We start from the raw sequence: 27,854 nt of genomic DNA, 5'->3' as shown, positions 1-27,854 counted from the left end.
ACTGAGCTTTCAGTTCTACTTGGGGACCAACTAGCTGACGGGATGGTTGGAGTGTGTTTTCGTGATTTTCTTATGTTTAGCCCTAACCCTCTTTTTCCTTCTCTGTTGCTTGAGGGGAGTAGGGGGACGCAGGCGGCTTTCCAAAGACGTCTCAGATCAGGAAAGCCATCTTAACCCCCCCTTTTTGCTTTACCATGACAATCTCTCCCTCCCCAAGGGAAGGATCAGAAATCTATTACCTCCATATTCTAGACAGACAGGGAGAATTAGAATGTGCCAGCATGCATGTTAGCCCTTAGCTATTCTATCTGTAGGAAGCAGTTACTGGTTTTTTTACTTGTTGTGTTATTGAACAGATAGGACAGTGAAGGGAAGACAGGAAAGGTAAGAGAAATGCAAGTCAGAAAGGCAGTGTGTGGAAGTCGTCTCTCTCCAGTGACCCAGATGTCCTCATCCTCAGATCTCCCGTTGGGTCATCCAGCAGTGCTGTGAGTCACTAACGCAACACCAAGCACCCAGGCCAATTTTCCACACAGAAAAGAGAAACCCCACTAGCAGACTTAGCAGAATGAGAACAGTGGATAAAGGATACAGGGGACAGTTTTTACAGAGAGAGCCAGGTTCAGACGAAACACACAGCATCTGATTAATGGATGACACACTGCTGACGACTAGCAAAGGGATTCAAATGAACACAGATCATATGCTGTGACAAGACCTATGTGCATGTATAGCCCATACATATAGCACAACAAAACACAAACAACTACAAGTGCATGGTGTAGTTAGTGATATGGGCCAGTTTCCAAGATTCAGTAATATGTGTCCTGTAAACCGTCCCAAAATGGTCTACTTATGAGGTTAATAAGCGGTGGTAGAACAAGGTAATAACAGTGCCTGTGTGGGTCATTTTTAATGATTTCTAAATGAGAAAGATATCAAAGAGATATCCTCTGAGTGTGACAGGGTGATCTGATCTCCTGCTTCCTGAACTAGGTTTGTCATCCCAAGAACACAAGAGTGCAAAACCGAAAATAAACTAAAGAGACAGGGTGGGAGCAATTATGTAAGCAAGAAGACGACAACAACAGGCAGTGTCCTAATAATAACATCCCAATCTCCAGCGGGCACACTACTTTCTGGGAAAAACTGTCTGGTTTTCAAGCAGAGTGAAACAACTTCACCAGCTCCTGGATTAATTAGTTAGTCAGTATAAAGGGGAGTTGCACAACCAGGGAGGGCTGATGTTTGTCATGGTCTGTTGCATCACATACTGTACATATAGAACAACAGCATCATTGTGCGGAGGGTGGTTCTGTGGCCATGTTAAGTTCAAGTTTAGGTCAGTGATGGGAGGGGTGTAGATGAACTAATTTACAACTACTCTCGTTACTGTAATTGCATAGCTTTTCTGAAAACATGTACTTTTTTTTTTGTATTTTTCAGCCAGTAATTTGACTTCTACTTTTTACTTCTAAATGTCATTAAAATAACAGTACTTCTACTTGAGTAGAATATTTCAGTACTTTTTACACCACTGGAAGAGGGTGATTGAGAGTGAAGTGAGTGAGGAAAAGAGGGAGTGAGTGAGAGAAAGAGTGAATGGGTGAGTGAGTTAATGTCAGCCAGTCCCATGGACAAGTAACAAGTAACAGAGGGGTGAATGAGGGATTGAATGGGTGAAATAATTATTTCTGGAGTCTGAAGTATATTGAAGTCTGGCAGATGTACTGTTTATGCACTTCATTTTGTATTGCTTTATTATTTATCAATAAATATGTATTGCTTTGTATGTTTGACTTATTTTTTAAATGTTAATAATATATATAATTGTAAATCACAGCTGGCCAGGTACATTGTTTGCTGCCTTCATTCGGGATGCTTAAGACAAAAAAAGAACAGATGTAACTAAGGCTGGGAATGTCAATACAATCAAACTACCAAGGGCAATGATCACAAGTCAGTCATAACATGGCTAATATACTAGCGTATCTATTTATGTAGCTAAAAACACAGGGCCTAACATTAGCTAAATAGCTAGCTTGCTGCAAGGAGGATGTCATGTCATTGGAGGAGTGGGTTAGTGACTGACTTTTCCCCCTCGTATCGTTTTCTCAGCGGCTACACAGCTAGAGAAGCACGTGTCATTTGGTTAGCTAGCAAGAAATGCTAGTTGAACGACTGTTATCCAGTTAGCATATCTCATGCATTCGAAAATTCGTTCTGGCAAGCTATCGACTCCGATTTCAGAGCACTCGTCTTGAGTGTGCCAGAGTGCAGAATAACTGATGAATTTACGAACGCTGAATATGACCGGTTAGTAAACATAGGCAAAAAAAAGTTAGTCAGTCATGAACGCTGTTCCCTCTATACTCCGAGACTTCCGCTGCGCAGAAATATCAGCCCACAGACAAGAGTGAACTTCACTCAACATTCTAAGGCACTGGTCACCAAGCGGTCGATCGTGATCGACTGGTTGATTTTCAAGGCATTTCTAGTCGATTGCCAAACATTTATGTAAAAAAACCTACCGATAAAGCCTTGTGTTCCTATTTTATTTGATTTTATTCGTCCCGGGCTGTTGGTGGTAGGTGCACCCGATTCAGCTGCCCTGAGCGCCGGGCAGACGAACCGTTGCCATTTTGAACCATTTAATTTGTCTGAAGGTACAAACTCTGCCTTCCCGGCGCGACCAGAGAGCAAGTGAAGTGCACTATAGGCCTACCACTGGACAATCAAATGGCTCAGATGACCTTGTCAGCAGTAACGTAGCAGTAGCAGGCATAACAGAAAGCTACAGCAAAGATGATAATGTGAGATTTCTAAACTTTTAAAACCATGACTAGAGAGACTGTCAACAAATACAGCAAAGAGCTGCAGGTTTTATGAGAGTGTTCATGTTTCAGTTCTTACTCAGCACTGTCAACACTTTGTATTCAACACTTTTATAAGCCATAGAATGCGCGTTCTTCCAACTTCCCTTCAGAGCTATAACAAGCACTGCAGCAGTAATGAATGAGTAGGAAAGTAGAGCTGCAGGATTGCATTGTTGTTATTATTAGAGGATTGGGTCTTCGTTCACTTACAGATCACTTCCTCAGTTCATAGGAATAACAGCACGAATTTGTGCATGAGGCAGAAATAATGCGGTGTAACTTGAGTTACCATCAGCTGGAAGACCGTGTCCCTTTCTGGTCAGACTTAGTGGAGGAAAGGGAAAGCGCAGGGATGTTGAGAGGCAGACCCTCCCGCCCTCCGCTGAGACTGACCACCATCAAATTAACGACACAACAGTGACAGGCCTGATCACCGACAATGATGAGACATCCTATACAGAGGAGGTCAGAGACCTGGCAGTGTGGTGAGAGCATCCTGACTGGTTGCATCACTGCCTGGTATGACAACTGCTCGGCCTCCAACCGCAAATCACTACAGAGGGTAGTGCGTACGGCCTAGTACATCACTGGGGCCAAAGCTTCCTGTCATCCAGGACCTCTATACCAGGCGGTGTCTTAGGAAGGCCCTAAAAATGGCCAATTACTCCAGACACACTAGTCATAAACTGTTCTCTCTGCATGGCAAGCGGTACTGGAGCACCAAGTCTAGGTCCAAAAGGCTTCTTAACAGCTTCTACCCCCAAGCCGTAAGACTCCTGAACAGCTAAACAAATGGCTACCCGGACTATTTGCATTGACCCTCCCCCATTTTTACACTGCTGTTTATTATCTATGCAGTCATTTTACCTCTACCTACATGTACACCTACATGTACATATTACCTCAATTACCTAGACTAACCTGTCCCTAACCCACACATTGACCCGCACAATCCCCTATAGATAGCCTCGTTAATGTTATTGTATTGTTTATTTAACTAGGCAAGTCAGTTAAGAACAAATTCTTATTTTCAATGACAGCCTAGGAACAGTGGGTTAACTGCCTGTTCAGGGGCAGAACAACAGATTTGTACCTTTCGGTTACAGGTCCAACACTCTAACCACTAGGCTACCCTGCCGCCCCAAAAACTGTTCTTTTTTAAATGTTCTTCTTTTTTCCAGTTTATTTAGTAAATACTTTAACACTTATTTTTTTCTTAAAACTGCATTGTTGGGCCTTGAGACTCTTGGTTCGCGCCCAGGCTCTGTCGTAACCGGCCGCGACCGGGAGGTCCGTGGGGCAACGCACAATTGGCCTAGCGTCGCCCGGGTTAGGGAGGGGTTGGCCGGTAGGGATATCCTTGTCTCATCGCGCACCAGCGACTCCTGTGGCGGGCCGGGTGCAGTGCGCGCTAACCAAGGTTGCCAGGTGCACGGTGTTTCCTCCGACACATTGGTGCGGCCGGCTTCCGGGTTGGATGCGCGCTGTGTTGAGAAGCAGTGCGGCTTGGTTGGGTTGTGTATCGGAGGACGCATGACTTTCAACCTTCGTCTTGTTGTAGCGATGAGACAAGATAGTAGCTCCTAAACAATTGGATACCACGAAATTGGGGAGAAAACGGGCTAAAAAAAATGTTTTTATAAAAAAAAAATCCTAAACTGGTCATTATGAATAAGACAAGTAGCATGAACATCAGTTGTCTGTCAAAAGATTGACAGGAGAAGAGACTGACTGATCAGTGAGAGGATACTGTTTAAGCAGCACTCACCTGAAGCATACAGTGTGCCAGTCATTGTTGAGTGCCTGGAGATACTGTTCATCATAAATCCGTTGTCTGCATCCCGCACACACGGGCAAGCTTCTGCCAGCTGTAATACATGACACACACACAGTTAGTGGACAGATCAAAGGACAACATGTGCGCTAGCTTAACAGTTTGCATGGCTCATATACGGTGCATTCGGAAAGTATTCAGACCCCTTCCCCTTTTCCACATTTCCATATTCTAAAATTGATTAAATTAATGTTTTTCCTCATCAATCTACACATAATATCCCATAATGACAAAGAGAAGCAATGTTTTTAGAAATGTTTGCAAATTTATACAAAATAAAAACAGAAATACCTTATTTACATAAGTATTAAGATCCTTTGCTATGAGACTCAACATTGAGCTCAGGTGCATCCTGTTTCCATTGATCATCCTTGAGATGTTTCTACAACTTGATTGGAATCCTCCTGTGGTAAATTAAATTGATTGGACATGATTTGAAAAAGGCACACACCTGTCTATATAAGGTCCAACAGATGACAGTGCATGTCAGAGCAAAAACCAAGCCATGAGGTCGAAGAAATTGTCCATAGACAGGATTGTGTCGAGACACAGATCTGGAGAAGGGTACCAAAACATTTCTGCAGCCTTGAAGGTCCCTAAGAACACAGTGGCCTCCATAATTCTTAAATGGAAGAAGTTTGGAACCACAAAGACTTTTCCTAGAGCTGGACGCCCGGCCAAACTGAGCAATCGGGGGAGAAGGGCTCCAGAATCTAATGGTAACTCTGACAGGGCTCCAGAATTTCTCAGTTAAGATGAGAAAACCTTCCAGAAGGACAACCATCTCTGCAGCACTTCACCAATCAGGCCTTCATGGTAGAGTGCCCAGAAGGAAGTCACTCCCCAGTAAAAGGCACGACAGCCCGCTTGGAGCTTGACAAAAGGCACCAAGGACTCTCAGACCATGAGGAACCAGATTCTTTGGTCTGATAAAACTAAGATTGAACTCTTTGGCCTGAATACCAAGCGTCATGTCTGGAGGACGCCTGGCACCATCCCTACAGTGATGCGCGATGGTGGCAGCATCATGCTGTGAGGATGTTTTTCAGGGGCAGGGACTTTGAGACAAGTCAGGATCGAGGGAAAGATGAACAGAGCAAAGTACAGAGAGATCCTTGATGAAAACCTGCACCAGAGCACTCAGGACCTCAGACTGGGGCAAAGGTTCACCTTCCAACAGGACAATGACTCTAAGCACACAGCCAAGACAATGCATGGGTTTGCTTCTGGACAAGTCTCTGAATGTCCTTGAGTGGTCCGGCCAGAGCCCGGACTTGAAACCGAACAAACATCTCTGGAGAGACCTGAAAATAGCTGTGCAGCAACGTAACCCATCCATCCTGACAGAGCTTGAGAGGATCTGCAGAGAAAATGGGAGAACCTCACCAAATACAGATGTGTCAAGCTTGTAGCGTCATACCCAAGAAAACTCAAGACTGTAATCACTGTCAAAGGTGCTTCAACAAAGTACTGAGTAAAGGGACTGAATAGTTATGTAAATGTGATATTTCAGTTTTTATACATTTGCACACCAAAAAAATGTAAACCTGTTTTTTTTTGCTTTGTCATTATGGGGTATTGTGTGTAGAATGAGGAGGGGGAAAAACTATTTATTCCATTTTAGAATAAGGCTGTAACATAAGAAAATATGGAAAGAATCGAGGGGTCTGAATAATTATCACTACTGGTGATGGAGTATGTTAATATATTATTGATCAAGGGTTGATAGGCTTTTTAAAGAATTTTCCACTGAAACAGAGCTGACAAGTACTCAAAAGCGAGTCTTCAACTATATTTCTGGTTGACTTAATTTTTTTTTTCAATGCACGTCACTGCCAGACAAACGTAATAATGTAAGATTACTGTTGACGCCAAATGACACAAATACTTTCTATACAAACTAAACCATAGCACCAGTTAGACAGCTAAAAATAGTTTTCATCAAATGACCCTCAGTAGCTTCAAGGCACAAAATCACCCAATTTCATAATGGAGGGAAATTATCCTCATTTAAGATAAGCTGAGTGTTGGAAATGTGGGATATTTTCAGGGGCTTGCAAATGTGGCTTTTATCTTTTACTACAGTTCTTAGAAGCAGAGCTTTGGAGTGGTGGATTAACACAGAAGAACCACATTAATGTATTCTATGCTGCTTTTACTTGTGGGAGGATGTAGGTGTGTGTGTGTGTTTTAGAATGATCACAAGAGCATTTGTTTTCCCTGTAAATCCAGAATGAGAAAAGTGTGGATGTGGTAATCACATGGTGTCAGAAAAAAATGACTATTTATTTGTAGAGGATGAATAAGATGAACCACAACATAAGATTATGTTCATATGTGAGCAATGGAAAGTTTCATCTGAGAGAGAAAGCAAAGGAGTGAGAGGGATTCAGAGAGAAATATTGACAGAGCGAGACGAGAGAGAGAACAGCGAGCAAGAGCCAGAAAGCTGCCACAAAGTGCTCGGATCTTCATAAATCGGTTTCCTCATTTTACATTTGTCATTGTGACTTGTCACTGCCTTTTAGGGTTCAGTGAGTCCATTACACCTTATTCCAGAGGTCTCGGCAGCCCTTAAAAAGTTATTGGCTTCATCACAAATGGCACCCTATTACCTATATAATGCACTACATTTGACCAGAGACCTATGGGCCCTATTCCCTATGTCAGTGTTTCCCAACCCTGGTCCTTGGGTACCCCCAATAGTACACATTTTTATTGTAACCCTGGACAAGCACACCTGATTCAACGTGTCAACTAATCATCAGGCCCTCAATGAGCTGAATGAGGTGTGTTTGTCCAGGGTTACAACACTAAAGGTGTACTGTTGTGCTCGAGGACCAGGGTTTGGATACATTTCCCTATATAGTGCACTACTTTTACCAGAGTTCTATGGGCCCTGGACAAAACGAGTGCTCTATAAAGGGAATAAGGTGCCATTTGGGACGTACACCTAGATACAGTGGGGTCCGAAATTAATGACGCCATTGATAAAGATGACCAAGTGACTGTATAAAATTAAAAATAAAAAAATACTGACCTATATTGTAAAAAAACAAATAACTTGGGAAATCGTGTTCTTTTATTATAATATAATTGCTCAGAGAAAGAGATTTTGTTTAACAAGTAATAATTCATACCACCATGATATGCTAACCTCTCGTTATTGGCAATGGTGAGAGGTTAGCATCTTGGGGGTAATTTTATTTGTCACATGCTTTGTAAACAACAGGTGTAGAATAACAGTGAAATTATTACTTACAGGTCCTTCCAAAAAATGCAGAGAGAAAGAAAATTACAATATAATAGATAAGTAATAATAAATACACAATGAGTAATGGCAACTTGGTTATATACAGTACCAGTTAAGCATTTGGACACACCTACTCATTCAAACGTTTTACTTTATTTTTTACTATTGTCTGCATTGTAGAATAATAGTGAAGACATCAAAACTATAAAATAACACATATGGAATCATGTAGTAACCAATAAAGTGTTAAACAAATCAAAATATATTTTATATGTGAGATTCTTCAAAGTAGCCACCCTTTGCCTTGATGGCAGCTTGGCACACTCTTTGCATTCTCTCAACCAGCTTCACCTGGAATGCTTTTCCAATAACATTGAAGGAGTTCCCACATATGCCGAGCACTTGTTGACTGCTTTTCCTTCCCTCTGCTGTCCAACTCATCCCAAACCATCTCAAGTGGGTTGTCGGGGGATTGTGGAGGCCAGGTCATCTGATGCAGCACTCCATCACTCCCTTTTCATCATATAGCCCTCACACAGCCTGGAGGTGTGATGGGTCATTGTCCTGTTGAAAAACAAATGATTGTCCCACTAAGCACAAACCAGATGGGATGGTGTATCGCTGCAGAATGCTGTGGTAGCCATGCTGGTTAAGTGTGCCTTGAATTATAAATAAGTCACTGACAGTGTCACCAGCAAAGCACCCCCACGCTTCACGGTGGGGAACCACACATGCGAAGATCATCCTTTCACCTACTTCGCGTCTCACAAAGACATGGCGGTTGGAACCAAAAATAAAAAATTTGGACTCATCAGACCGAAGGACAGATTTCCACCTGTCTTAATGTCCATTGCTCGTGTTTCTTGACCCAAGCAAGTCTCTTCTTCTTATTGGTGTCCTTTAGAAGTGGTTTCTGTGCAGCAATTTGACCATGAAGGCCTGATTCACACAGTATCCTCTGAACAGTTGATGTTGAGATGTCTGTTACTTGAACTCTGTGAAGTATTTATTTGTGCTGCGATTTGATTTATACGACTGCCCTTAAAGTAACTTACAATGTTCTTGAAATGTTCCGGATTGACTGACCTCCATGATGGACTGTTGTTTCTCTTTGCTTATTTGAGCTGTTGTTGCCATAATATGGATTTGGTCTTTCACCAAATGGGGCCATCTTCTGTATACCCCCCTACCTTGTCACAACACAACCGATTTTATCAAATGCAAGAAGGAAAGATATTACACAAATGACCTTTTAACAAGGCACACCTGTTAATTGAAATGCATTCGAGTGACTACCGTAATTGTACAATCTTCTAAATGGCATTACTTTGGCAGTTAGTGGAAGAGCAGTTCAATGCTCCAGCTGATCTAACAATGGAAACCTGATCTTGCAGCGAAATATCTGGTCGATCTTTTCTTTTTCACAAATGTTTTAGTGTAGGCTATATAATTTGCCTCCCCTAAGTCATTGACAGTATTATGTATCCTCAACTTCCAAAATATAGTGCACTATAAATGGGATAGGGTGCCATTTGGGACACACACAAGATATTTGCTGGGCAATGGGTCCCTTCCCCTGCAGTGGTTCAATATTAGGAAGTCAGCGCTGGAGTAGTTGTATTGATTGTATTGGCCAACACATCTACTCTGCACTAATGGCCCTCTCCCAGCCTCTCTCTGACTGATCTGCTTTCCCTGACGACCGCTGGTGTTGCGTCTCAAGAGGGCCAGACTCCAGTCCATCACAAACTGATACACAGACACACGGAGTCAGCAGCACTAGTCAGATGCCCAGTCTCTGTCACAACTCACATAGACGCAGGCAGGCAGGCAGGCGCGCATGCACACACACAAATATTATGCATGTGCATGCACAAACACACAGCGCACACACACACTTGTATGGGCGCACACACATTTACTCAGCTCTGATAAAGGGTGACACTCGAGTTCGGGTGCAGTCATTCACGCTGATATGAGCTAAACATTCTGTAATCAAATCAAATTGAATGTTATTGGTCACATACACATTTTTGGCAGATGTTACTGCAGGTGTAGCGAAATATTTGTGTTTCTAGCTCCAACAGTGCAATAATATCTAACAATTTCACAACAATACACACAAATCTAAAGGAATGGAATTAAGAATATATAAATGGGCAATGTCGGAGCAGCATTAGAGTAGAATACAATATATACATATGAGATGAGTAATGTAAAATATGTAAACATTATTAAAGTGACTAGTGTTAGTGTTCCATTATTAAAGTGGCCAGTTATTTCAAGTCTAAGTATATAGGGCAGCAGCCTGGCTGTTTAACAGTCTGATGGCCTTAAATTGAAGCTGTTTTTTAGTCTCGCGGTCCCGGCTTTGATGCACTTGTACTGACCTCGCCTTCTGGATGATAGTGGGGTGAACAGCCAGTGGCTCGGGTGGTTGTTGTCCTTGATGATCTTTTTGGCCTTCCTGTGACATTGGGTGCTGTAGGTGTCCTGGAGGGCAGGTAGTTTGCCCCCGGTGATGCATTGGGCAGACCGTACCACCCTCTGGTGAGCCCTGCGGTTGCGGGCAGTGCAATTGCCATACCGGGCGGTGATACAGCCTGACAGGATGCTCTCAATTGTGCATCTGTAAAAGTTTGTGAGGGTTTTAGGTGCCAAAACAAATTTATTCAGCCTCCTGATGTTGAAGAGGCACTGTTGCGTCAATGTGGATAGGGGGGTGCTCCCTCTGCTGTTTCCTGAAGTCCACGATCAGCTCCTTTGTTTTGTTGATGTTGAGTGTGAGGTTATTTTCCTGGCAGCACACTCACAGGGTCATCACCTCCTCCCTGTAGGCTGTCTCATCATTGTTGGTTATCAGGCCTGATGCTGTGTGTCAGTGTCACACAATGCAAGGCCCAAGTGCATACCATTTTCATCTCTGAACAAAATCTGATTTCAACAACCTGTTAAGTGAACCTGCATTAGTAGGAATATACTACTAGTAATTGTACACCCTTCTAGTGGATTTACTTTGACAATTAGTGGAAGAGCAGTTTAATGCTCCAGTTGATCTTACTATGGAAACCAGATCTTGCAAAGGAATTTCTGGTCGATTACCCCTACTGTGAGGACCCAGTAACAACATTGTCCAATCGGATATTTAGGCGCCCTATCCTGTTGATACTACTAGGCTACTTGTCATAGACAAGTTTCCTACCTATCCTTTTTCATAAATGTTATATTGTAGGCTACATTATTTTGTATATTCAACTTCCACAATATAGGCTAGTGAGCTAGCATCAGTGGAACTAGTTACATTGCAACTAGGCTAAACGAGGTCATGGATTCACAGGAATGGAATGCCAAGAAAGGGTATTGATTATTTAAAAGAAAGTCTAACTATCAGTTTTGAAGTTTTGTTGTTGTGGGTCAGAGCAGTGCTGTGGTTTCAATGTCCCATGTAATTTGTATTTAATTAGATTGAACTAACCAAAACATTAACAGTTCTAATACCCAAATTATTATACTTCTAAACACCACCCCGGTCGTGTTATCATTATGCAGCGGGCTTGTGTTACTCGGAAATAAAATAGAACGACTACCTACTTGTGTTATTGCAGCAAAACAAGGACATTCTTTATTGATCATTCTCAAAGAATACATGTCACCAATCTCACCCTCCAAAAACACCATAAACAATGTATCTATTGTGTTGTTTATTATGAATTCAGTGTAGCATCTCTGTTATCGCGCGATGAAGGGTTCACTACACTAGCTCTAATAACATCTCCCGCACTGACACGTTTCAAGACACCCGCTACCGTCTTTCCAGAGAAAAACTGCGTATCGAAAACTTGAACTCACCTTCCTCCTCTCCCATACGTTCGTCCTTCCAGTTACAACAGAACAGCATCAACCTCATTCACTCTCCGACTGGGAGCTCTATGAGAGCCTGCCTCTGATGAACAGATAACCGGTCTAGTAGTGTTGTGTGTCTGTGTATATGCAGCCCGCTGGACGCCCCTTAAAGCTTGCCACTACTCCGAAAGATATTCTGCGATTCATTCGAAGAAGCGAGGATGGGCGAATTAAAACATTCCGGCAGGGGACAGGAAGCTATGGGTTGGCCAACCGACAACAATCCCTGGAATTTTTGTCTGCGCAGCAAAAGCACAAGCAACTGAGGGCAGAGAGGAAAGGATGCGCAGTGCACCCATCACAGAAATGAGCTGTATCATCTAGTCTATGAGAACAGGCTGGAATAGGCTAGTTGCATTAATAAAAGACTAGCCTACCTTCAGCCATTTTAAAGTTCTTGAATAACATTTGAGCCATTGATTCATTTTGATATGTTGGTGCAGTTTTGGTGCAGATGGAAAAACGCTGATGCCTGGGCACAAATGTGTATTCATTAAAACAATTTTATTTCGTTTTTTTACTGAAGCAAATAAAAGGTCGGTATTGCTGGGCACAAGTCAAATGTGCTGTGAAAATCAGATGAATACTATCCCACGGCACAGGGCAGCGGCCCCTGACAGGTGCGGCTCACACAGTTCATAAAAACCATCACGGAGTAGGCTACAAGAACTGAAGAGAGTGAGAGTCATGATAACCTAGGGCTATTACTACAACATACAGTTAGTTGCCTTATTCTAGATTACACAAATCTTGAGTCTACTTTTCTGACCAGAAACATTTGAAACTTGAATAATGCAATTTGCATAAATTAAACTATGACTGCATGTGAAACTAGAATGATTCCAGATAGGCATAACATTCTAGGCACTTAATCTTGGACACCAGAAAAATGATACATAATTAAGAAAACAAAATGTTCATGTCATACATACATAATGTACAATACATGCCAGAGCAGTATCGAATGGATTTTAATTTTACTTTTACATTTTTGTAAAACCTGCATTTCTAAAAACTAAAAACATACCAATCATTTAAGAAACAAAACACACCGCATTTCAAATGATTGGTACAAACCGACACAATGTGTATGATATGAATATCACTAAAGATCACCTACAAATCTTTTGAACACCTTTGGATTGATTGTCATCAGCTTTCCCACATTCAGAGCAAAACCTGCTCTTCATACTTCACAAGTTTGGCGGAAATCAAGGTAAGAAGGCTGAAGATAGGCTACTTAAACCATGGCACTTAAAATAGTTACTGATGGCAGATGGACTGTGAAACCTGTGCCCACACACACCCGCTATGCCACTGCTATTTCACCCAGGGCTATAAATAGCAGCAGAGATGATAGAAAGCCAGAGGAGGCAGTTCTGATACATGGCCAAAGTTTATCAGCACTTTACCAACCATACCTCTTGAAGCTCAACCCTTAGTTTGACGTGTCAGTATGTGAAGATCTCCAACTTTGGTACACACAGACACGAAGCAATTGGGGATACTGCAGTAGAGGGATGTACTGTCAGAGAACTGGTGCTTCTATGGCTGGAGAATCTTTCACATTCTCCTTTCTACCCAAACACGCACACATCTATGGCAACACGTGCAAGCGCACACGTACACACAGCCACATAGGCAAACATCCACACAAACATGCCCACACACATGCACGCACACACAACTACTGAGTATAGCTACTAAAAGGGGAGCATCGCAGGCATGTCAGTAAGAGATGATGAGCACCATGACCACTGTAACGATAAAGGCACAATCAATAACACCAAGTCACATCAAATGTGTGCAAAAGTCTGGGTCGGTGGGTTTGTATAAAAAATATCAAATAAAGTACAACATATCTTTACATACTGTAATGGGGGATTTTGTGCATATAAAATGTACATTCTAGATAATGCAGTAGCACCATTGTTTCTTGAAATTCAACTTCTTCTCAAGAACATCCTCTACTTCCGCCTTCCACAGTATTTGCTTTGGCATCCAGCAGCAACTCCTCCTGTTCCGAAACCACATTGGAAAAGAGGATATTTTAAATGCATGCATTTGAAAGACGGTTTGGATTCATGCATTTCTACTTGGTTCGGAACCAGAATTAAGAATTATTTTGGTCACATGCCAGAGGATGTGTGTGTGTTTTATCGTACCTGGTCTGTAGCCTCCTCCTCCTGCTCCACCAAGGAAGCTCTGGAGTGGGCCATACTTGGCTGCTTTGGCTGCGAAAAAAGTTAGTGACCACAAAAGCACCTGTGATTAATTTTTTTTTTACAGTGTTGGCAAGTAATATCCTGAACAACTCTAATGTGTTTTTCTAACCACACTGCACAGATGGGTAAACTTTATGGACATCTGTTGCTTGACCACTGCAACCAAGAGCCCCAGTAAGCCTGGTGAGTCAGTTAGCATACGCTAACAGGTTGGCTAACATCAAACACTAACAGGTTGGCTGTCCACATATGCTAGATACAGAGGGGCTATTGATATTCACTTGTGTTGCGACTGCAACAGATGCTCCAAATCAATAGTCTTAATGAATAATTCTCAGCTATTACAAATGTATTGATTTGAACTGCAGGTATCCTACAGTAGGTTGCAGGCTGTACTCAGAGGTGTTAGCGGTATGTGTGTAATATAATGGGAATACTACTTGATCTATGCACCATAAAGGGGCCTACATTGATAACAAGTAATAATTTATGATACTGTATTAGCACAAATAATTGGCAATAGCACATCATTTGGCATAATGTAGATTAGTCATTTAGACCATTCTTGTGATAAGTGTAAACATGTGAAAGATTTAAATAGTTTTAAATAGTTATATAAAAACCCATGTGAGTGTAAGTCTTATCTACTAAAAGTAATAAGAGCTAAGATATAGCTGAAAAAGTGGATTCCAATTAGTCAAGAACATATGCTGGGTAATTTCTCCCCTGGCAGTGCCAGTATACAGTTGTGGGCTCCTAGCAAACATATGCGCTGACAGAGAAGGCTGGTGGGAGGAGCTATAGGAGGATGGGCTCATTGCAAATACTGGAATGGAATCAATGGAATGGTATCAAACACTCCGTTCCATATATATTCCATTCCAGGCATTACAATGAGCCCATCTTCCTACAGCTCTTCCCACCAGCCTCCTCTGGCGCGGCACTACAGAAACAGACTGACAGTGACTGTTGTGAATTTATTTTAGATTAATATCCCAAAGATTTCCACGCAATATCAGCACAGCACTACTGGAGTAGCACATCAAATCCTCTAAATCCTGACCTGTCATAGGTTTTATTAAACTAGCTGAGAAAAACCTGCCTTGCTTTTTGAAACATAATCCCACCGTCAGTAATCTTCCCTGTGCTCAGGAAAATTCAGATTATCAGACTCACTAGACATTGGTTGGTACATCATCTACACTGACAAGTACTCACTGTTCTCTCACCCCCCTCATCCTCTCATTCTAATCTCATCCAAATAATCTTATGTGATGTCATCCTCCGCTAAGAACTGACTGATTATAATAAAATAGGAAATGTACCAGGTGTAAGAGAAAATCTGAAAATTTCAAGCAAATCTTTCCCCCTTGCACTGGCTGTGTAGTGTAACGTTTGGCTGAGTAGGACAACAGTTACTTTTCAAGAAGTGAAAGAAGGAAGACACCAGTACCTTGTTGAGGAGTCAGTGGTGCCGTCTGGCCTGCTCCATATGCTCCTAGTAAACAGACAATGTTTAAACTTAAGAAAAAGCATTTGGAGTTTGGAAGGAATGAGATTATTTTTGCTAAGGGCGATTCATGTTTAAAATAGCACAATGTAGTAGAATCTTCAAAAACTTTGATCAGAGAGTTTTTAGATAGAGGGGGAGAGAGCTGAAGACCCTTTCTTCATTGAGCATTGGAACACACAAAGCAACCAAAACACACTTGGTCAGACAGATAACCAATGGAAAGTGCCCGTGTTTTGGTGAGTCATGAACTAGAATGATCAGTATGGGACTTTCTCAGTCAAAACAGGTATAGTCATAAATACACTATCAATCTGATTAGGAAACCGCAGACATCACATAATCACAAGGGGATTTCCCCCATGTAATGATGACGTGCTTTGGAATTTATGTAAGACAAAATGTAGAGACTTTTCAAGAAAGTGTGATTATGTTTGAGCATTATCTGATAGAGTAACAACCACATGCTTTTACTAATACTGCAATAGCAAAATACCATGTTTTGGTCTCATTACTGTCTTTGTAAACAAATAGTAAAACATGAATAGATATATAGTAAACAAGCACACTGCAAGGGTAAAGCATTCACTGATGCCAGTAAACAGTCTGCATTTCAGACTAGACAGGAATATGCAGCAGAGCTCATTAAGTCATCCAAAAACCAATTAATTATTCCCAAGGGTGGTCACACCATTGAGACATCCTGAATTAAATCATTATTTTTAATCATGTCAAATGTAAGAAATTGGAAATGAACGGTATTTATATTTTAAAAGAAAAAAAGCTACCAATAGAGATTTGGTTCATTTCAAATATAATGCTAGACATCATCATCATGTTGCCAGACACAAGTCATTGACTATTCAAGTTAACTCTATATCATCAGTAATAATAGGAATTGGGACTTTTACATATGAAGCTGTAAATTGAGGAGGTTACCAGGAGTGTTTGATGTTTTCTGTGTGTGGGCAATATTTGCACCATGGTAGTAAAACATTAATACCTGATTTGCATGGTCAGAGTAGCTATCCAAATCACAGAAGCTACAGTAAACGTGAGAGTAATTAACAACTAGGAACTACGCAAAGAGAGAGATAGAGAGAGAGAGAGAGAGAGAGAGAGAGAGAGAGAGAGAGAGAGAGAGAGAGAGAGAGAGAGAGAGAGAGAGAGAGAGAGAGAGAGAGAGAGAGAGAGAGAGAGAGACAGAGAGGGACCAGCATTCCAAACACCACCTCAATCAAAAAACAATGATGATTATTTTCATAACCATTTAAGTGCTCAGAGCAACCAATGTTCCCCCTCAATTCATTTAATTAGGGGAAACTAAACCAGGTATGGGGAAGTTGGCTGTTCCTTTCAATTGTCTCTAGATCAGTTCCCCTCTCTCTTTCTCTGGTTAGCTCTAATAGGAAAGCAACAGGCCTGAGGGCTGTCTGTCTGTCGTTCTGGGTTACTTGTCTGTCGACAATTCGGCTTTAGTCCACTTCCTGATCCAAGCAGAAACAGGGGGTAATCATGGGCAGTGAAAGATCCACCAGCACTCTGAGTCAGGTTGAATTTTTGCTTTTTGCTTTTATATTTTGAATTTACAGTTCAGCTGGAAATGTAGAGAGGGAGACAGATAGTAGGGGCATAGACAGAGGGTGGCTGAGACAAGGCTCAAACCCCTGTTGCCAGTGGGCATATGTGGTCAGGATAATAGGTCAGGTTTAATTGACAACTATTCTTTTGATGGTTCTGTTGAGGGTCTAGCCTATTTGACCTTGAAATAACTGTTGGAGACTATTTCTTAGTATTAAACTCAGTTTTGCAAAATTATGTCAAGTCTGTCAGAAGTCTAAACTTACGGCCAATCAACACTTTTCTACATTTACTGTAAGTGAATGATTGGGGCATGCTTACAAAGGGGAACTCAAAGTGAATGCCCTTGCTTCCGCTATCTTCACTGGATAGTAAAGATGAACAAATACAATAAATCGAACACATCTATCAAATTTGGTTCAAACTACAAGCTCTTTTTGTTCTACTTTTATCTTTATAGTTCCTGGGTCACAACATCCCATTCTCTATATAAAGCTATAACAGCTAAAAACTGTTTTTCTCCTTTTCCCTTTGTCTCTCTAGATGATAAATGGCTCTGTGCTGTTGTCTCTGTGGTAGTTGCCACTGATAAATGGCACCGTCAGTGTTCACGATGATCCTTGGGGTTCACAATACAAAACATGCAATACAAAATAACCTTTATGGAAAATGACCATCATCCCCCCCCACACACACACACACACGCTAGACATAAGAGATACTGTAATAACAACAACCTCATGTTTATGTACACATATTGTACACACAGTGCATCTGATTATCACATATAGCGGTTATACACGTTACCCGGGTAGGCTTGCTGTGGGTAGCCTCCACCTTGCTGTGGGTAGCCCCGTTGTTGTGGGTAGCCACCTCCGTAATTTGGGACCGCACCAGCACCTGCAAGGGTAACACAGCAAAAATGAACAAAACAACAACACACAACAACACTACATATACTGTATACATTGTATATACTGGTCTACATTTAGACAGGGTTACATACCCTACTGCAGCTTTGGTCTCAGACTTAACTTAAGCATGGCTTTTTCCTCAACAATTAATGGCCGAGCCCAGAGCACAACCAGTCAAATTACAACATACAGTATGAACTGAGAGGTAGCATCAGGTCATATGCATTGTGTATGCATATTTACCAGGCCAGTGTGTTTATTCAAACTATTTAGCTACAGTATTTATCAAAAGGCTAATGGTGCTGAATTCTCCTTGGGTAACAACATGTGCATACAGTATTAGCAAAGTTGTACCATATGTGATAGCATGTGAAACAGGCAATATGTTGTACTGTGGGGTGCTCTGCTCTCTGTGTCAGGGAATATTTGACCAATGGTTGGTGGATAATAGCCTGCAGGCATTGACTAGTCAGTATCCATGGAGCCTGAGGCAGAGAGCAGTCTCTCCACTGCTGGACCAGCGTGATAACATTCATCCCAAACAGCAAGGGAGAGGAGGAGAGGAGAGGATGCTGAAAGTTCCACAACCTTGGTGATACACTTCCAAGTATAATCCTGAACATAGTCAAAACCCTGCCAATGTGTCAACATAATCCTAACCATATGAAGACATGATATGTGCCATGCTAGTCTTGCGATGTCTGACTTGTCAGAGAAGTCTTTTCATCACAATGTTTTGACAGTGAGTCTTAGTGAGGTGACACTATCCTGCTACTTATGTGTGTGCATTTTTACCAGTTTATGAACATGAGGATGAAACCTCACAGTTAACTACAGTAAACTACAGAAACTACAGCAGGACAGTCAGTCTCACCTGGATTATAACCAGCACCACCAGCACCCAGGTTACCATAACCTATTGAACAGGAGAGAGTGGAGCATTACTGAAGAGTTGAGATATAGTTGAACGATTTTCAAATACTATTTGAACCCAGGTCTGCTGTTGAATATGGCTAAGCTGTAGGCAGGAACATCTTGTATACAATGATGGAATCCTACTTCCCCTGGCAGAGCTCACGCAGTACTGTTATGGGCAGAATAGAACGACTCTCCAGAGGTCTGTGCTGCTAGCTCTAAACCGTCACACTTTGATGTTGCAAAAACCGTTACAAACTAACTCTGCCTCTGACGGTAATCAGTCTCCACTGGGAGTCTCCACTGGTTTCTTCTGTCTTGCCCTACAGTACTGTACCCTGGGGGATCCAGTGTCTGGAGTTGATATGACTCAATGATCAACATTTCTTACTACTTTTACGATAACTCTACTCCAAAATAAAGATAACAACACTGTGCTATGTTGTTCATATGAGTTAGAATGGATAAGTAAGACTAAAACGTGTAATTAGTACAAAGCTGGGCTTTATGTGTCAGGGTTTTTACCTGGGGGTTTGGGTGCTTTTTGACCTGCTCCTGCCCCTGCCCCTGTTCCCAGACCAACACCAGCAGGATACCTCGCACCTGAAACATGAGACTGGATTAGTTCTCCAATAGCCTCATGCCAGGCATCTAGTGGGTGAGACTAATCCTCCACTAAGAACATGGTTGAAATTTCACACACTAGGTACAGTTGAAGTCGGAAGTTTAAATACACTTAGGTTGGAGTCATTAAAACTCATTTTTCAACCACTCCACAAATGTCTTGTTAACAAACTATAGTTTTGGCAAGTCGGTTAGGATATCGACTTTGTGCATGACACAAGTAATTTTTCCAACAATTGTTTACAGACAGATTATTTCACTTAAAATTCACTGTATCACAATTTCAGTGGGTCAGAAGTTTACATACACTAAGTTGACTGTGCCTTCAAACAGCTTGGAAAATTCCAGAAAATGATATCATGGCTTTAGAAGCTTCTGATAGGCTAATTGACATCATTTGAGTCAATTGGAGGTGTACTCGTGGATGTATTTCAAGGCCTACCTTCAAGCTCAGTGCTTTTTTGCTTGACATTATGGGAAAATCAAAAGAAATCAGCCAAGACCTCAGAAAACAAAGTAAAAACAATCACAAGTCTGGTTCATACTTGGGAGCAATTTCCAAACGCCCGAAGGTACCACATTCATTTGTACAAACAATAGTACGCAAGTATAAACACCATGGGACCACGGAGCCGTCATACCGCTCAGGAAGGAGACACGTTCTGTCTCCGAGAGATGAACGAACTTTGGTGCGAAAAATGCAAATCAATCCCAAAACAACAGCAAAGGACCTTGTGAAGATGCTGAAGGAAATGGGTACAAAAGTATCTATATCCACAGTAAAACAAGTCCTATATCGACATAACCTGAAAGGCTGCTCAGCAAGGAAGAAGCCACTGCTCCAAAACCAGCATAAAAAAGCTAGACTATGGTTTACAACTGCACATGGGGACAAAGATTGTACTTTTTGGAGAAATGTCCTCTGATGAAACACAAATAGAACTGTTTGGCCATAATGACCATCGTTATGTTTGGAGGAAAAAGGGGGAGGCTTGTAAGCTGAAGAACACCATCCCAACCGTGAAGCATGGGGGTGGCAGCATCATGTTGTGGGGGTGGCAGCATCATGTTGTGGGGGTGCTTTGCTGCAGGAGGAACTGGTGCACTTCACAAAATAGATGGCGTCCTGAGGATGGAAAATTATGTGGATATATTGAAGCAACATCTCAAGACATCAGTCAGGAAGTTAAAGCTTGGTCCTAAATGGATCATCCAAATTAACAATGACCCCAAGTATACTTCCAAAGTTGTGGCAAAATGGCTTAAGGACAACAAAGACATGGTATTGCAGTAGCATTCGCAAAGCCCTGACCTCAATCCTATAGAACATTTGTGGGCAGAACTGGAAAAGCATGTGCGAGCAAGGGGACCTACAAACCTGACTCAGTTACACCAGATCTGTCAGGAGGAATGGGCCAAAATTCACCCAACTTATTGTGGGAAGCTTGGAGAAAGCTACCCGAAAAGTTTGACCCAACTTAAACAATTTAAAGGCAATGCTACCAAATACTAATTGAGTGTAGGTGAACTTCTGACCCACTGGGAATGTGATGAAAGAAATAAAAACTGAAATAAAAAAATATCTCTACTATTGTTCTGACATTTCACATTCTTAAAATAAAGTGGTGATCCTAACTGACCTAAGACAGGGAATTTTTACTGGTGTTAAATGTCAGGAATTGTGAAAAACTGAGTTTAAATGTATTTGGCTAAGGTGTCTGTAAACTTCTGACTTCAACTGTAGTTATTAGCTACTAGCTAGTTATTACAGTATCTGTAGCTTTATATAATCAGCAACTGTTGATGACAGTTGAACCTATCTAGTTACACTAGGCAGTTAAGGACAAGCCATTTCCCCGGCTATGGTCAAGCTTTGTGTTGTTACAAAGCTACAACCGCATAACTTGTAGCTTTGTAACTGTTTGAGGGGAAATGAGAGTTTCAGCGGTTTGGTTTGGAAAGGGTGTTTCTAGCTCAGTGGGCAATGGGGTTTCAGACACACAGTCCCGTTGGCATCTCATTCCTGGCTCTGGTGTCTGTCACAGTCACCGCTCCTATCGCCTCATTGGTCACAGGAAGTGCAAGCCAATGACATTTCCTGGACAATGGTCACTCTGAGAGGCCAGAGTGAGGTAAAAGGGAATACAATATTGAGCTGGCCTGCTTCTCCTCTCTCATACATACCCTGTCCCTGTCCATAACCACCTTGACCATAACCATACGGGTATCCCCCTGAATCATGGTGGAAAGAAAAGCAGTTTTATTCCTGACATGATGACCTCATTGTGTAGGGAATACCAAAGATTTATGCTGCCAGATTTACAGTGCATTTGGAAAGTATTCAGACCCCTTGACTTTTTCCACATTTTGTTACAGTACGTTACAGCCTTATTCTAAAATGAATTAAATTGTTTTCTCTCCTCATCAATCTACACACAATACCCCATAATGACAAAGCAAAAACAGTTTTTTTCAAAATTGTTGCAAATGTATAAAAAATAAAAAACTGAAATATTACATATTCAGACCCTTTAATCAGTACTTTGTTGAAGCTCCTTTGGCAGCGATTAGAGCCTCAAGTCTTTTTGGGTATGACGCTACAAGCTTGGCACACCTGTATTTGGGAGTTTCTCCCATTCTTTTCTGCAGATCCTCTCAAGCTTTGTCAGGTTTAATGGGGAGTGTACCTGCACAGCTATTTTCAGGTCTTTCCAGAAATGTTTGATCGGGTTCAAGTTCGGGCTCTAGCTGGGCCACTCAAAGACGTACAGAGACTTGTCCCGAAGCCACTCCTACGTTGTCTTGGCTGTGTGCTTCGGGTCGTTGATGCTGCCACCACCATGCTTCACCATAGGGATGGTGCCCGGTTTCCTCCAGAAGTGACGCTTGACATTCAGGCCAAAGTGTTCAGTCCTTTAGGTGCTTTTTGGCAAATGTGCCTTTTACTGAGGAGTGGCTTCGGTCTGGCCACTCTACCATAAACACTTGATTGGTGGAGTGCTGCAGAGATGGTAGTCCTTTTGGAAGGTTCTCCCATCTCCACATAGGAACTCTAGAGCTCTCTCAGTGACCATCGGGTTCTTGGTCACCTCCCTTCTCCCCTGATTGCTCAGTTTGGCCGGACGGCCAGCTCTAGAAGAGTCTTGGTGGTTGCAAACTTTTTCCATTTAAGAATGATGGAGGCTACTGTTTTCTGGGGACCTTCAATGCTGCAGAAATGTTTTGGTACCCATCCCCAGATTTGTGCCCCGACACAATCTTGTCTGAACTCTATGGACAATTCCCTGGACCTCATGGCTTGGTTTTTGCTCTGACATGCACTGTCAACTGTGGGACCTTATATAGACAGGTGTGTGCATTTCCAAATCATGTCCAATCATTTGAATTTACCACAGATAGACTCCAATCAAGTAGTAGAAACATCTCAAGGATAATCAATGGAAACAGGATGCACCTGAGCTCAATTTCGAATCTCATAGCAAAGGGTCTGAATACATAAATAAGGTATTTACATATAAAACTAGAAAACGTATAAGGTTTTATAGTTTTCATAAATTTGCAAACATTTCTAAAAACCTGTTTTTGTGTTGTCATTATGGAGCATTGTGTGTAGATTGATGAGGAAATAAAGGTATTTAATACATTGATTTTAAGGCTAAAACGCAACAAAATGTGGAAAAAGGGAAGGGGTCTGAATACTTTCCGAATGCCCTGTATGTAACACAATGTTATATAGAGTTGATCTGAGGTTAGGGAGTATGGAGTTACAATAAGACCTTATTGAACTTATGGGATGGGGTTTAACTCAACATGTCTCTTTGTACGGCTCCATTATGGGGACATTATGGATGTTGGCTCAGTTACACAGAAAGCTTGCTTATTTCCTAAGACGCGTACGAAACTGATCCCATACCTACACCACCACCGGCTCCAGTAAGAGGAATACCTGCTCCTCCAGCCACACCGCCTGCTCCTCCCACAACTACAGGAGAGATACAAAACACAGTGAGTGAGATTATATACAGTGATCTCCAAAAGTATTGGGACAGTGACACGTTTTTTTTTTGGCTCTGTACTCCAGCACTTTGGATGTGAAATGATACAACGACAACGAGGTTAAAGTGCAGACTGTCAGCTTTAATTTGATTTTCATCCATTAAGGTAAACGGTTCAGAAATTACAGCACTCTTTGTACATAGTCCCCCCATTTTAGAGGACCAAAAGTATTGGGACAAATTCCCTTATATGTGTATTAAAGTAGTCAAAAGTTTAGTTTTTGGTCCCATACTCCTAGAATGCAGTGATTACATCAAGCTTGTGACTCTACAAACTGTTGGAAGCGTTTGCAGTTTTTTTGGTTGTTTCAGATTATTTTGTGTCCAATAGAAATTAATTGTATATAATGTATTGTGTAATTTTGGAGTCACTTTTATTGAAAATAAGAATACCTTTTAGAGTTTGTAGAGTCACAAGCTTGATGTAATCATTGCATGCTATGAATATGGGACCAAATAGTAAACCTTTGTCTACTTGAATACACATAAGTGAATTTGTCCCAATACTTTGTTCCCCTAAAGTGGGGGGACTATGTACATACACAAAGTGCTGCCATTTATAAATGGTTCACCCAATTAGGATGAAAATACCCTCAAATTAAAGCTGGCAATCTGCACTTTGTATCATGTCAAACCCAAAGTGCTGGGGTACAGAGATAAAAACAACAAAACATTTGTACTTTTGGAGCTCACTGTACTGTAGCTACATCTTCGATCAACACTTCTTATGACACAGTCATGCACTGACACACACCTGGAGGTTTCAGGGGCTTGGCTCCAGGAAGTTGTCCAGCTCCTGCTCCGTATGGAGCTGAGGAAATACAGAGATCATAAATGTAATCCGCGCAGCCTATTTTTACTCTCTACTCCACAGTGACTGTAATGCCACAGTGACTGTATCACCAGGGATACGGAAATGTATTGAGATTAATGGACAAATACCTGAATAAAACAATTACAGTGATGGGGATTTAGTCTGAGTAGAAAATAACCTAAGGCCACACATGGTCTTTGTGAATTAAGTTTGAGACTCCATTACAATGATGCAGATAGGGAAATTGGCTTACTTCCATAGCCTCCTCCATAGGGATATCCACCTGCACCTGTGGAGCAATATATGCCATTAAAACCCCATGGACATAACATACTTGAATACACATAAGTGAATTTGTCCCAATACTTTGGTCCCCTAAAGTGGGGGGACTATGTACATACACAAAGTGCTGCCATTTCTAAATGGTTCACCCAATTACATAACATAACATATGTGGTGTAGTGTACCATCAAAGCTGTGGGATGGGACACTGATCTGAGATGGAATTATGAATGATGGTGGAGAGGACTATACAGTACTGCTAACTACAGTACCTCCTGTCTATGCTGAATGTCACACACAAGCTTTATTGTCCTAGCTCTATCAACAATAATCTCTTCAACATGACCTTGTGATTTGATAGTGAAGACCTACAGACTGTGTGAAGCTTTTAAAGTGATGACATAAGAGGTGAGGTCAGCCTAGAGGTCAGAGTTCACAATCTAGTACATCTGGTACAGTTAAAAACTTGTGTTTGTTGTTTTCTTTCTTTGCCTATAATACTAGTTTTAAGAGGATGTGGTGGAGTGGCCTTCTATCCTCTCCTCCTCTCCCCTCCTCTCATCTCCTCCTCTCCTGTCTCATACATACCCTGTCCATGACCATATGGGAGTCGTCCTGCTGAATCATGATGGAAAGAAAAGCAGCTTTATTCCTGACAAGGGAGCACCAGCGAGTGGCTCCGTCAGGTCATGTAGCTAGCATACTAATTCCAATAAAGTTAGCTGACCCCTGCTTATATAATAAACTTTAATATGCTTTCAACATGTCAAAATATTACACAGCTTATCCCTGGCCTGGCCATACAATCCCAATGTTGATCAGATCTTTGATGCATTAATTTACAGAGAAGAGGCTGATACTGCTGTCCATTGCATATGAATCAGTCCTATGATTAATTGATGTGAATAAATCCTATTATTGATTAATGTAAAGAATGAGTCATGTTCCATCATTAAATCAGCATATCATAATGTATGATTAAATCAGCATATCACTCATAATGTGTGTAGTGGATTGATGAATTCTGCCTGTATAAAATACTGAATGGTGTAAGGATCTGTATTATCTGTATTATTTCCTGCAATATATGGATCAAGCCAAGGTCACATCTCAGTGAAGTCATACAGTAGTTTGAAATAAAAACAGAGATGTGTGTGTGTTTGTGTGTGTGTGTTTAAGCAGAGTGTGTCTGCTTGCTGCTAGTGCAGTGATAAGGTTGTGGTTTGCTCTTCTCCTCTCTCATACATACCCTGTCCATAACCACCATACGGGTATCCCCCTGAATCATGACGACAAAGAAAAGCAGCTTATTTCCTGACATGATGACCTCATCACCAGGGGACGCCAATGAATGGCTCAGTCAAAGAATGTTAGTTAAGACAATAAATGAGAACATCCTAATGCAGATTCAGTCATGCAAGGCCTTTCAGGTTTAAGACTTCAGACACTCATTTTGCGCTCTCATCTAGTTTAAGACTTGTTGGCCAATAATCATACATGGGCCTTCATTTTATGTTGTAGCCCAAATATGTATTTAAATGCTCAACAGAAATGGTTCACAAAAATATATACATGTAGGCCTGAATTGTTTTCTTTTTGCCTCTAGTGAAGGAGATACCCAGCTAGCTGAGACAGAGATAACATATTCAACACATTCACAGGAGTTCAGGCAGGTTCACCCTAAAGCTTCACCTCATAAGGCATGGGTTTCAAAAAATGCACATAACAAACATGTGAATGTATAAGGATGACTGCATCCACATGTCTAGATTCGGTCTATTCTTTAATATTACACGTCCCAACAGCACCTTATACGGCCCAGTACATCACTGGTGCCAAGCTTCCTGCCATCTAGGACCTCTATATCAGGCGGTGTCAGAGGAAAGCCCAAATAATTGCCAAAGACTCCAGCCACCCTAGTCATAGACTGTTCTCTCTGCTACTGCACAGCAAGCGATACCGGAGCGCCAAGTCTAGGTCCAAAAGGCTTCTTAAAAGCTTCTATCCCCAATCAAATGGCTACCTGGACTATTTGCATTGTCCCCACCCCCATTTTTACGCTGCTGCTACTCTCTGTTTATTATCCATGTATAGTCACTTTACCTCAACCTACATGTACATATTACCTCAATTACCTCGACTAACCTGTGTATATACTCGTTACTGTTATTTTATTGTTGCTCCTTAATTATTTGTTATTTTTCTATTTCTCTTATTTTTTATTTGTATTTGTATTTTACATTTTACATTTTATTTTTTACTTCAGTTTATTTGAGTAAATAGTTTCTTAGCACTTACTGTATTTTTCTTACTGCATTGTTGGTTAAGGGCTTGTAAGTAAACATTTCACATTTTAGGTATGTCAACAAAAATTGTGGCCTGGGTCAGCATTATTCATATATGATATATTACCATGGAATCATAATTCCTTTTAGTAGCAGTCTAGTCTTAATGGGATGTTTTGGTGCATTAGACCAGTGAAAAGGGCTGATGCTGCTGTTCATTGTGTGTAAACAACTCCTGCTACTGACTTACTGTACATAAAGAAGGTAATAACATCCTTACCTGACCAATAACTAAGCATATTATTCCGAATCGTGTGTATGAGGGTTGGTACATCAATACTACATGAATGTGCATAGGGGTTAATACATCTTATATAGGCATGTAAAAGTGTTCAATCATATTACTGGATAGGTTATGGATCTGAGTTGATGGTATCAATTTGAAGTTGTAAACAACCAGTGCTGTAATACTACTGCAATAATATAGTGTTAGTAGGGTTTCGGAATGCTTACCTGCACCAGGCGGTTTAGGAGCTTTGCCACCTGCTCCGACACCCACACCTGTAAATAATATAAAGTCTAGCGGTTAGAGCTTTGGGGCAGAAACCGAAAGGTCGCTAGTTTGAATCCCAGAGGCGACAATGTAAAACATCTGCCGATGTGCCCTTGAGCAAGGCACTTAGCCCTAATTGCTCCAGTTAGCCCTAATTGTGCCGTTGATAATGGCTGACCATGGCATTGACCCCACTCTCCAAGGGGATATGCAAAAAAACACATTTCCAA

At 41.4% G+C, this 27,854-nt stretch overlaps 2 protein-coding genes across 53 annotated transcripts in view; both read right to left on the bottom strand.

Moving 5' to 3' along the window:
• The window catches only part of LOC118370706 (LIM domain kinase 1), a 72,594-nt gene extending 60,357 nt beyond the window's left edge, over positions 1-12,237 (bottom strand). For 2 of the 3 annotated variants that reach the window (XM_035755823.2, XM_052521226.1), the window contains exons 1-2: positions 11,813-12,237; positions 4,645-4,744 (exon numbers count right to left, since the gene is read on the bottom strand). In XM_035755823.2, coding sequence (XP_035611716.1) covers positions 4,645-4,744; positions 11,813-11,870 — 158 coding nt within the window. In that variant the 5' untranslated portion in view covers positions 11,871-12,237. The remainder of the gene's footprint in view (positions 1-4,644; positions 4,745-11,812) is intronic. The other variant, XM_035755902.2, reaches the window with a different exon arrangement.
• A 114-nt stretch (positions 12,238-12,351) lies between these two features.
• Positions 12,352-27,854, bottom strand: part of LOC118368739 (elastin-like) — an 87,152-nt gene continuing 71,649 nt past the window's right edge. For 47 of the 50 annotated variants that reach the window (XM_052521180.1, XM_052521185.1, XM_052521079.1 and 44 more), the window contains 13 exons: positions 27,585-27,632; positions 26,036-26,065; positions 25,375-25,404; positions 24,758-24,793; positions 24,445-24,501; positions 23,549-23,617; positions 21,820-21,867; positions 19,537-19,614; positions 18,971-19,012; positions 17,990-18,082; positions 15,545-15,589; positions 14,032-14,100; positions 12,352-13,883 (listed from right to left, as the gene is read on the bottom strand). In XM_052521180.1, the coding sequence (XP_052377140.1) occupies positions 13,834-13,883; positions 14,032-14,100; positions 15,545-15,589; positions 17,990-18,082; positions 18,971-19,012; positions 19,537-19,614; positions 21,820-21,867; positions 23,549-23,617; positions 24,445-24,501; positions 24,758-24,793; positions 25,375-25,404; positions 26,036-26,065; positions 27,585-27,632 (695 nt within the window). In that variant the 3' untranslated portion in view covers positions 12,352-13,833. The remainder of the gene's footprint in view (positions 13,884-14,031; positions 14,101-15,544; positions 15,590-17,989; positions 18,083-18,970; positions 19,013-19,536; positions 19,615-21,819; positions 21,868-23,548; positions 23,618-24,444; positions 24,502-24,757; positions 24,794-25,374; positions 25,405-26,035; positions 26,066-27,584; positions 27,633-27,854) is intronic. The other 3 variants (XM_052521063.1, XM_052521073.1, XM_052521065.1) reach the window with 3 other exon arrangements.

Source organism: Oncorhynchus keta, chromosome 1 (assembly GCF_023373465.1).
Source record: "Oncorhynchus keta strain PuntledgeMale-10-30-2019 chromosome 1, Oket_V2, whole genome shotgun sequence".
Lineage (NCBI taxonomy): Eukaryota > Metazoa > Chordata > Actinopteri > Salmoniformes > Salmonidae > Oncorhynchus > Oncorhynchus keta.
The sequence above is the reverse complement of the archived record's forward strand: the minus strand, read 5'-3'. Positions and strand labels throughout refer to the sequence as shown.